Source organism: Zophobas morio, unplaced genomic scaffold (assembly GCF_036711695.1).
Source record: "Zophobas morio isolate AGI-343-1 ecotype UQ-CSIRO unplaced genomic scaffold, CSIRO_AGI_Zmor_V1 ptg000009l, whole genome shotgun sequence".
Classification (NCBI taxonomy): domain Eukaryota; kingdom Metazoa; phylum Arthropoda; class Insecta; order Coleoptera; family Tenebrionidae; genus Zophobas; species Zophobas morio.
Window position 1 is genome coordinate 4,417,206 of NW_026972114.1, and position 12,417 is coordinate 4,429,622.

A 12,417-nucleotide genomic window follows, 5' to 3' on the forward strand; every position below is an offset into this window, starting at 1 on the left:
TAATTTAATTTAAATTTTATTATATATAATTTAAAACTATCGGTAGAGCAACTCTTTATAATAATGAATAAACATATTATTTAGTACGAAGTACTACTACTATAGTATTATCTATGGCCAAACGGTATCTTCTATCCACTGGATATAATTTGAGACCCTCACATATACTCCGGGACTACCAGCACAACCTTTCCCGAAGGACGTTACACCCACTATGTCATACATACATGATATTTTGTCACCAATGTGATAGATTTGTAACGGACCTCCAGAATCGCCCTACAATAAAAGAAAGTGTATTAGTACTAACGGCTAAGTTAGACTTCTAAATTGAGGTGCTTATTTAGTACAAAAGTTTAGTCGCATATTGGGGCGAAAGAGAAAATAGGAACAAGAAAGAAAAATGAATTAAAAGCAATCTGTATTGACAAGAATGGTAAATCGGTGAGAATGACTGAGAAATAAAAAGAAGAAAACATGTAAAGCAGAGAAGTTAATCGTAAACACAATGAACCTGTTAGTAAAGCTATTTAATATGTAAATTATTTACCTGGCAGGTGTCTTTTTCTTCTTTCATCGAGCCGGCACAAACTTGGATATCATTCAAAATACCTCTTTTGAGTTTTCTTTGATTCCTGTAGAACTCGTCGCAAACGTTCTGAGTAAAGAGTTCAATAATCACTTTAAGTAAATCGTTGCTGCCTTCACCACCCCAAGACGTTTGACCCCATCCTGTTGCTATGGCCCTTTCAGCTCTAATATTTGGTGACAAATAAAGGCATGCTGGACGTGCGTATGAATTCATTTTAGCTGGTTTTTCTAATCTTAACAATCCAATATCGTGGTAATGAGAATCGGTTCTATAGTCAGGGTGAGCTATTCGGGCAGCTATTCGTATTTGTTGCCTGTTATTGCCATCGGTGAGTTTGCTAACACCGAGTCTTACCCAGGTAGCATTTCCCCTGGAAAATGTCACGTAATGTAATCAATAAAGGTGTTACTTTTTGTAGATTCTACGACAACTGGTCGCAAACAATTGATCGCGCGACAATTGATCGCAAGCAACTCGTCGCAGCACAATTGGTCGCACGCGACAATTGATCGCAGCGACAATTGATTACACGTAAATTGATCGCAGCGACAATAGATCGTACGTAAATTTATCGCAGCGTCAATTGATCGCAAGGTAAAATTCATCGGGAAGTATTTTCTTTTATTAAAACTAAATATTTTGTATTATGAATTTTAAGTTGCAATAAATTTAGCAACCAGGTAAGGTGTAAATATCGAATTAAAAACAATTTGAATATAGATAAGTGACGAAGTTTGTAGTTGCACTCTAAAATTTAAAAAATACGAGCGTAAACATCTTGTTACATAAGATTTTTTATTAATAAATTGTCATTTTGGTTATTTTTTTTAAGAGATTGTTTCTATTTATCTCGTTGCTTATTTTACCTATTAAATATATTATAGGAACTAGCTTCATTATAATAAGTACTCAACATAAAAACAAGTGTTTATTGTTCTTAACTAGATTACAGTTATTTAAAAAATCATATTTTTAACAACCTTTAAATTTTAACATATTTTGATACAGAATTGCCTCTATTGTTCATTCTTGTCTTTATACATATCACCAAACAATAAAATTTATGAACTAATAGTACATCTAGAGTATCAATATGCAGCGAATATAAATTCCACTGGACGGATATAATTCTTATTTTAATTCCTTGTAAATTGCAACGGATCTTTTACAGGGTTTGAGAAAGGTTTACGTGTATTGTAGATATATATTGCAAAAACTTTTGTTAGAGCGTCAAGAATAATTTTGTGTTACCGGGAAATCTAAGAAATGTAGGTACTTATGCAACTAAAAACTTATTTTTTAATTATTATTATGTGACTAGTATTGTACTGAAGAAAAATTCAGTTGTACCATATGTGGGTGTAAAAAATACATAGAGTTAAAATTGATGGATGCCTTAGTAATTCACAAAAGGTCCTAAGTGGGATTCCACAAGGAACAGTTTTAGGCCCCATACTATTCATAGTGTATATCGCCGATCTTACCGTAGAACTTTCCAGTCCTTTCGCTCTATTCGCTGACGACTTGAAATTGTATAATACCTCGAAGAATAATAATGTTTTAAAGGCGGATTTAATAACACTTTATGTATGGACGCAAAAATGGCTTATGCCCTTCAATATGAAAAAATGTTGTGTACTTCATCTAGGTAGGAACAATCCCAAAATGCAATATAATCTTGGTGGCCACGTTTTGCAGTGTGTATCGTCGCAGATTGACTTGGGCATCACCATTACAGAAGATTTGTCCTGGTCTTCTCACATCTTATCTGTTGTCAAAAAAGCTAACTCCATTGGGTATTTGATAAGAAAAGCTTTCCCCTGTGCCCCCATCGAAATTATCGCAAAACTGCACAAGACATATGTACGCCCAATACTAGAATACGCCAATTCAGTTTGGCATCCAATTCTTGTTAGGGACAAACAGCTGCTGGAGTCCGTTCAACGTCGCATCACCCGTATTCCTTTTAGTTTTCATCGTCCTAGCTATGAAGATCGTCTTAAGATAATGAAATTACCGACAATTGAACACCGTAAAGTTAGAGGAGATGTTATCACGACTTTCAAAATATTATCGCAACTCGATTCGCCTATTCGCCATCTTTTTTCAACATCTGCTGATCCAAGAACACGAGGGCATCGACTAAAGCTACGTAAATATGCTTCCAAAACAAGAATGAGACAATTCTTCCTCCCGGAGCGGGTTTTCGGTATTTGAAACTCTCTATCTCCAAATATAATCGAAAGTTCTTCTTTAATCAGTTTCAAGATAGCACTAGATACCTGATTCGTCGGTCATCATAACTGATAATACATAGGATGTAAATAAAATTAATTTGTAACAACTGTCCCTTGGGCATAACAGGCTCCAGCCTCTGCCTTATTTCATTTTTAAATAAATAAATAAATATATAAAAGTATTCACTGTTTGTATTACTTGTTACTCGTGATGTGTTGATTGATTTAAATATTTTAAATAATATTAATTAATGGAGAATATAAATCTGTTATGTGCGTTGCTTTATTCAACAAATTTTATTCCATGAGCTGCATCAAAAAAAAAAAAAACTGTACGTCACTGTCATCGGCAGTCTTATCTGGGTAATGAGGGGTACTGTTTATGACACTTTACCGGTTTGGCTCGAAACCATCATTTTAAGTCTGGCACTTCCTCCAGTATGAGTATATTCCTTTGCTCCATGGTCAAAACTAATCTTTTTACGATCTTGTTTACAGAAATGGCGTAAAAGTGGAGATTGGTATGTAGGTACTTAGCAAAGGGAACGAGATAAATTATTCATTCTGTCGTATCTACAAGCGCCTTATTAACAGTGTGAGCGTTCAAAAAAGTTCTGAATGAAAAAACATCTTTGGTTTTATCATGGATTAAAGATAATCCAGAACTAATTTGTAGTGAGCAAAAAATTGTCTGCAAAGAATGCAATAAATTCCAAGATTAATTGTTAATATATAAATTCAAATTTCTTTGCACCAAATTTATTAAAAAATATATATATTTAATTTTTTAAACTATCAAACGTAATGAAAATAATACTTTTTCACTTAAAACTGCAACGAGAGTTTTTTCACGATTTATCTATAACTTTTTAATTTGACAGTTGTAATAATCTTAAAACCATTTTTTATTAAAGAAAAATGACGTCTAACACGTTTTGAAAGCTATTTTTTTCACTCGTTTAATTGACAAATTTTAAACTTGTGAGAAAAAAACATGAATCACTTACTTGAGCGTCTAATCAATAAGACGAATAATCCAAATGAACATTACAGTAGCATACCGACGAGATGTGTCAGCATTAAAAAAAATATTTTACAATATTTTCACTTTTTTGCACTTTGGTTTAGTCGGAAATGAGCCTAATAGTTACCGTTTTTATGGAACTCGTATGTATTTATTTTGACACTTTTTTTAGAAATAATGAAATTTTTGAGAATATAGCACATTAATTTATTTTCCTCATTCATAACAATTACTTATTTCTCTATAAACGCTATCATTTTTCGCCTGCGATCAATTGTCGCATGCGACCAGTTGTACTTGCGACGAATTGTGTTGCGATCAATTGTGACTGCGACCAGTTGTCGTTGTGACCAGTTGTCGCTGCGACCAATTGACGCTGCGATCAGTTGTTTGCGATCAATTGTCGCGCGACGAATTGTGCACGACGAATTGACGCGGTACCCTTTTTGTATTATTAATATAGTTTTTTGTTAATATTGAAAACATACTATGATTGTAGTGTATGTATTATAGTAAATTTAAAAATATACCGAGTGTAGTATCATTTGAAACCATCTCGTCAACTCGGGTCACTCTACGGTGTACTTACGCATTTATATCACTCAAACAATGTGCAGCTGTTAAGACAAATTTGTTGCTAATGATCGTTCCACCACAGAGCCATTGCAAATCTCCAGGATTTGGTTCGTATCCAACAGCGGCCTATCACAAAACAAATAAGAAATAGTAATCAAACTAAAAGACAACGACAAAATTCTAGTGATTCGTATTTGAGACCATGTACGAGTACCACTGCTAATTAATTTTTAAACTACTTAGGTTTAGAGAGAGAATACTTTATCCTCTACATACCCTTTAGACAGATACAGTTTATCACTTGAAAATGGTGTTATTTGTTAACAAAATAATAATAATCTTATATGAAGCTTAATTCATGGTTCAAAAGTGTCAATGATGATTTTTTTTTTCAAAACTGGTTAAAATATTTGAAAACACCAAGGTTGGTATTCATTAACGCTTATTTAGATTTTCTCACCATGTGTGGAAATTCTTTTCGTCCAGCTGGCTCACCACCTACAATCAATTTGACTACTTTGTGGCCACACTCATTCCTTGTAACTGGTTGTGCGTTAATTAATGGTATCGGTGGTACCTTTGTTTCATACACGTAACGAGCGTATTCTTGACACTCTGAAATAAAAAATGCATAAATATGTATTTTTCTAGTTCTAATTTCTAAAGTCGATACATTCGCAAGTTATTTTATTTAAGAATTAATATTGGTATATTTTACAAAAATTTTGTAAGATAGCAATAGCAACTAAATTTGACAATGTTTTAATTTAACACAGTTGATCTAACTTTTCTATATCTTCATAGGGAGTTTGGAATACCTAACACCAAATATAAATTGCTCTAACTCTTATGTACTTACTTTTTCTACTTATATCGCCTGGTGGTCGACGCGGGGGGATACTTTCCGTCACTGCTTGGCTTTGTGGACAACACACTATTGGTTGATTTCCTTGAAATCCACATCTTTGAGGAAAGCGATTCTGCTGTATTTCCTCTCGTGCTTTATCACAGTCATTCAACAATTTACAGACACCTGGTGATCCAGTTGATTCTAAAGTACATACGTCGCCTAAAAATGTAATATAATGTTAATACGAGTATCTACAATATCATTTTTTTCATTCCATGAGACGGTACAAAGAATAGCTGATCCTTTTTAACCTTTAGATATTTTTAGAGAAAGTGTGTGTGGTGACCAAATTTGAATTAAAACTTCGCGGTGAAAAAAAAACGTCGGCGTGAAATCGGATTTGAATAATTTGAATTCGAAAAAATTTTCATTAAGAAAATCGTTACACATACGCAACCATGTGCAGTTTAGTTGTTTTTTTGGTAGTTGGTAGCTCTTTTAGGGAATTTTCGGGTAGAATCTGGTGAGTCTGAAAAGTGCGATAGAATTCATAATATCTTGGACTGAGAGACCGGGGTATTAAAATTTCTCTCTTAGGTAGTTATCACCATCAGATCATCGAGACGTATTTCTCGCGACGTAGGAAATTACACCACCGAGTGAACATTTAAATGGAATTGGGGTAAATAACACAGGAACGTGTGGCAGAAGCGGAGGGCGCGGTTCCTAGTCGAGCTGGCGGGATTTATCCAGCCATCTGGATAAAAGACGCACGTCCGTAATAACTTGTGTAGTTGCATCCAGTTACTTTAATACAGATTTGTCTTTGTGTTATTAAATTTGTGATTTTCAGATATTTGCATTGGTTCAGAACGTTTAATTGGTTTTCGTTCCAAGTTAGGCAAGTTTTTTTGTAGTTGAGAACTAAGACCTGCACAACTTCGTAGCAGCTTTATTTTCCTTTTTTTTTTTGTCAGTGGAGGAATAAACGTTTTGTGTCGTCCATATATTTTGTGTTTTATTTAGCCGTGCTTTTCCAACCTTGTGGTCCACCACTTTGCATCTGAACGCTTTCCGCCACAAAAAAACAAATACAATGTAGGGTTCCATTTTGACGATCACAGCCAAGGCCAAATTTTTGAATTTTTCAAATTTTCGCGGGTTGTCAAATTTTTTTCAGATGTTATTTTAAGGCGGGATGTTTGTGTTTGCCAAGTGTTTACATTTTTTTTATTTTTTTATACATTTTCTTAATACGAGTGTATTAATGCAGACTCAAGTTTTAATAGACTGACTCAAAGCATAAAAATCAGTTAAGACAGCTTGTCTAATATTCGCTGATAGCCACACTGTTGGAAAGGCTGACGGAAACGTGAGGTATTATTTTTAAATAGTCTAGCTTACCTAGTTTAAGCTAGGAATGTAAGTTTTGTGTCTTAATTTATTGTTACGATTACCTTGTGCAGAGTATCATCCCTTATTTTTTTTTAAAGTTCATGAAAAACAGAACCTATAAACGAAGTTGTAATAATAAAAATCTGTATCTGGAAATTACAATCCATTCATTCATTATATTAAGCCGGCGTGGGCACAATTATGTTATTAGTAAAGTACAATGAACTATTTGAGATAAAAAAGATAATTATTTTGAACATAACAAACTTTACTTTTGATTGTTTCAAAACTGTTTATTAATTTTTTACTTTCCAAGAGGTATTGAATGTCTAATTTTATATTTTCTTGCCGTTTCATTAATCATTCATTAAGTAGTAATTCGATTACACGTAAATCCCGAGGTGCTCCTTTTTGTAGTCGGATTTTTTTTTACCTGTTTACTATGCATTAGTTTTTTCCAACGATATTTCGAAATTTATTACAAGTTGTGTTCCCAGAAACTGACGCAAACGAGTCCGTATGTAACACTAGTAATAAGAATATAATTAATTTGAACTCGTAAATATTTATTTATTTTTCTTTGTAATTCAAGCTTGAGTTGTAAAAAACGAAATTAGGGAGACCACTGTAAATTTTTGTTTGTCTGTAATTTATTTGTTTGTGATCTGTGTGCTGGACTATTCTATGTATTCATCCCATTCAGTAACTGACACCGTTTCGCGATATTACTAAATAAATTCATTTAAAATGTATAGCCTGTCATGCCTATTCAACTTTCCGTATGTGTTTTTTCCAAAAGAAAGTGTCTGTTAAACACTAAAATCATTCTAGAGAAATACATTAAGTTTTTTTTTATTAATTTATTTTATAAACAATCTTTGTTAACACTAAAATTGATAGTTGAATGGTAAACTAACTTTAAATATACGTTCGGCATGAATTTGCTCTAAAAAGTATGAAAAGTTACAATTATATCGAAATTGTGGTTCTAGCAATTTAAATAAAATCGTTTTTGTTTCTTAAAAAATTATTGGTATTTTCAAAGAAAAGGAAAAACCGGCTTTGTTGAAGGTAGGTGCAACGTTTGCGTACACAACAGTTCCACGAATGACGGAGACGTGATGCACTTTGTGTAGATATTTAATTAAACCATGTTTTGGGATTTCATTCCGTAGATTTTTCAAAAATTCATTGTTTAAATAATATTGAAACGAAATTCACGGAAATAAAAAACTTAGGCAGTCTGTAATTAAAAAAGAATTTTTTTTATCAATCACAATACGGTAATTAACAGCAGTTATCAATTTGTCTGTGTATTAAATTTTTAGAACGAATTTTCATAAGACATTAAAATGATATAGGTAACTCGTGGTCAATTGCTACCTTTATCGGTGCGAAATTAACCGCGGTCATGGTCAAGGCATGTGCTGGGGACGCAGTATGAAATGTGGTAAATATTGTTTCCTTCATAAGCGATATGTTTACGTTGCCGATAATGACCTTTCAATTTGTTCTTAATGTCAACTTTCTAGCAATACATTATTCTTACCTACAAATCGTTGACTAGAGGCATAGCCCAGTGAAATTATTGTGAAGACAGCCAACACAAAACTCATGTTTCTCACAGAGGACACCAGGCAGAACTAACACGAGATTCAAGATTGCTTTGACCACACGTAAACAATTTGAGTGGGAAAACTTTTTAGTGACCCATCAGTATGAAAATCAAGAAAATAAACAATTCTTGGAATAATTATAGTCATAACAGTGGCGATACGGTAGAAAGAACTGACCCGTTCAAAATGGACCTCATTGCACATAGTAAATTACTGTGCACGAGAACTAGTTTTTGCCGCGTCCTTCGCTGCAACTGTACGGGTTTTTGATGTACATTGTTTTGTGTTATTATAAATCATAAATTTTTCATTTTTGCGTTTTTAAATAAAATCATTAGTTAATGTAGTTGGGAAGTCCATCATAAATAACCATAAATTAACACTAACCGGTGATCGTTGGTTTTAGAGCGATATTTTTTCACAAGGCTATGTACATCGTTTATTGATACAGGTTTTCTGTTTATAGCCATTTCACAAATTTTGTGATGCGTTATATAAGGGTGTTTCTCTTGAAACTCAAACTATTCCCTTAGCGCTGTTATAATTTTTTTGTTCAATAATGTACGTTAGAGACTGTTATTTGACTTGATATTCTTGAATATACTAAATTTTCAAAAAAGGGGTTAGTCATGAGAAAATTACTTCTGAAAATTATTTTTACGCAACTCAAAATCCGAAGACGGTATACTACTTGATACTAACTGAATTTTTTGTTAAGGTACGAAAGAAATTTTTGGAAAAAATTCAAAGATATGAAAAGAATTTTTTTTTTTGGAACTAGATAGAAGTATAGTTCATTGACTGATTTTGATTGTTAAACAAGTTTTGAATGTGAGTGTTTGAATTACACAATCACCTCTGGGAAATCTCATAAGTCATAAACCCATAACCTTTGTCTAGTACTGCATCACGTGTGGGAATCCCTAGCAATGAACTAGTAAACGACCTCGTAAGAGTAGCTGCAGTCCCTTCTCCTACCTCAGCAGCATTGCAGATTTTCTACACTTCCCATATGAAGTTTTATCGTTCTAAACTCCTAAATCTTTGGCAACACCATCAGGACCGACAGTTTTTTGGTTCAATTAAACTTCAGATTTCAGTGTTTTTAACTGTACTCGTGCTAAAAGTACGATTGGGAAAACACGTTTTAATATTTTTTCTTACTTGAAGTTTCTCAACGTTTTGAGTTAAATCTTACATGTGATTGTCTTAAACTATACTTCTGGACAATTATAGTAAGGATTTTTGCTATTTAAGAAAGAAATTTACCCCAGTTTGAACAGACTACCTTTAGACAATTATTGTATAAGATTATAAATATAAAAGTATTTAACTCAATATTTCTTTTTAACGAATGATAAAACTTATGTATTATTTTTGTTTGTTTGTGTTTATATACTTATTTATGAATAAATAGTAGATACCTATACGGATTAGCGACTGATTGTGACACAACAAAATTATCATTTCGGCAAATATGCACAGTTCTACAGTTTGGAAAAATTCTTCCTTATTATTAAGCTGAAAATATGTCCAGGGGTGCCAAATTAATTAATGCAACTTGTGGGTTGCTAAATAGCAACATTCGCGACCGAATACCGAATTCCCAGGACGGAGATCTACATGTGCAATAAGCTTGTCAAACGAGTTCAAGTGTTCAGTGTAAACGAACTTTAAAGAAGATCCAATACTTCGATTGAAAATTCGTCTACAGGACAAATAAGAGCTGCAAGAAGATATTGAGTCGAAAATCAGTCCTACGTAGGATAACATCCCGGACACCACACCATTCAAATATATTGAGTGTTGTTGTAGCCTCTTTAAGGCCTATAAGACTTTATTATTTCTATTATTTTCCGCCCAACAGTTGGGAGTTAACCTACACAGAGGAGAGAAGAACAAAAACAGTTTTTTGAACGGTTGAATATTTGTTGGAATCGACTTTAGTCAGTTATTAACAAAGGAAATCCTATGGATTTTATCGGTCCACATCATGACACGTATGTTTTTGCCTACATGGATGAAGAGGCATGAAACTGCCGAACAGTTACTTGACACCTAAATCGTTAGTATTGTTATCTATAGGGTTTTTATAAATTATTGTGATATCTAAGTCGGCCCTGATTTATTCTGCCTGTTTCAGTGTGTGTGTAACTATAATGACAACGTCTAATCATATCCATGGCAACGACGCGACCCTTCAAATATCATAATTATTGTGACAGATATTCATAAATTTCACTGGATTTAAGAAAAAAAGAGTGCTTCGACCCAGGGACGCACGGTTGGAGTTTTAACTCTGCGTTGTCAATTTATATAAATTAAACACGTATACGCGGCGAAGTCATTAAAATTTAGTCTTAAAAAAATAATGAAAACCAAAAATATGTTGCATTTGTATTTTTTGACAAAATGACGAATAATGATGATGATTGGGTTAATTAAAGTACATATCCATCTATTGTCAATTGTTGCTTATTATAAAATATACTTTCATTTATTTATTTATCATATACAAGGTGATTGCGAAATACATGCAAAAAAAAAACGGGAAATAGCTCACAATATGATTATGTCACTGGGTAAAATTCACGGTCCTAAGTAGTAGCAGTGTCTAGAAAAAATTATTTGAAATTAAATGTAAATTATTGTACGCGCCCCTGGACTGTTTTGTGACCTACATAATTACTACAATGAATGGAACAGAGCGAGTCGGATTAAGAACCAAAAAAGTGACTTTATCAGGCACTTTTTTAATCGCAACGTGAAAAACACGAAAAGGGCCAGTTAGCATCGAGCGGTCGGTGAAATCGGTTTATGGTGGAGTTTTCCCATGCAGATTGTGTCGATATGGTAATTGGTGTGGGCGAACATTTGCATCAGTGGTACAGCAACTCCGAGATCATGGTACCTTCAACTTCAAACTCACGATCGTGGCCGTGATAGGACAGAAAGAAGAAGTTGGATTTTCACAGCTTGTAGTGCATCCTACATTAAAAGAATACGGCCACATCCATACCATGTTGACAAAGTAAAGGGTTTGGAGCCCGCTGATTGTCCACGTTTTGTAACTCGCTTTTTGTCCGATCAAACTCCACATGCTCGTCAACAAGTACGATTGCAAGAGACGGTTTTCGATAAATGTGTATCGGTTGGATGAAACAGTTCGTTTGTGGAAATCAACAGTGTCCAGAAATTATCCAAGAGCTTCAACAAGTGAAAGTGGCAGCCGCTACTCCGGTGTTTTTTTACCTATCAACAAACCTCTTGCGACGCTCTGACGCCCGTATTGCTAGTCAAGGACAACATTTTCAACATTTCTTGTAAAAAGGTAGTAGCATTCTAACTTGCTCTTATTTCTGTTCCAATAAACAATGTAAAATCGTTGTGACAAGGACCAAACATCCGTCAGAATCAAAATTACCAATAAATTTTCACACTCACCTTTAACGATGAATGAGTAAATGAATGAACGAATGATAAGCAGCAAAAAGTCGGTTTTACTTTTAATTGAAACTGAAAGTGTTTAGGTCGTTTATATTCGAACGTTTTTCCAACTCCGTTTACAAGGTGGCTCAGTGCCTTCGTATCAAGGGTGGTTCATGGGGGTTTTGCCCCATTCGATTTATTTAATTTATTTTTTCTATATTTCGGCTCTACTAGGGTGCGGGATGCCGTGGTTAAAATATTTGCACTTATTTCGCAGTCACCCTGTAGAAATATCATAATTAATTATTATAATATTGTATAAAAAAATAAATTACAATGTGTAATTTCCCAACTAATGTAACAAGTAAATATTTACAAATACTAGAGCAGTATTTATAACTTATTCGATTTAAAATACACTGACCTGCAAAAAAAATCGGCCACCCTGAACAATTTCGCAAAACCAAACTTTAAAAATTATTAATTTAACTAGTGATCGTTATTTTATTATTAGAGAACTATTCACTATTGACTATTGACTGAAATAAATATCAGTTCTTAAATGAGTAATAAAACGTGTGAAAACAGCATCAATTGTTGTACCTAATTTGGTCATAGAAGAAGTCAAACGAACACATTTTAAATAGTTCGATCTCTCGATCACGCCTATGCTACTCTGGCGCTCCAATATACGTGGC

At 33.6% G+C, this 12,417-nt stretch overlaps 1 protein-coding gene across 1 annotated transcript; it reads right to left on the reverse strand.

Moving 5' to 3' along the window:
• On the reverse strand, positions 1 to 8,485 carry LOC135125756 (serine protease snake-like). Its single transcript, XM_064051419.1, has 6 exons — positions 8,224 to 8,485; positions 5,289 to 5,498; positions 4,890 to 5,044; positions 4,443 to 4,555; positions 551 to 962; positions 1 to 279 (listed from the first exon to the last, which is right to left on the reverse strand). The coding sequence occupies exons 1-6, from the start codon at positions 8,288 to 8,290 to the stop codon at positions 112 to 114; spliced, it is 1,125 nt and encodes a 374-aa protein (XP_063907489.1). The 5' UTR covers positions 8,291 to 8,485; the 3' UTR covers positions 1 to 111.
• Between the last annotated feature and the right edge of the window lie 3,932 nt (positions 8,486 to 12,417).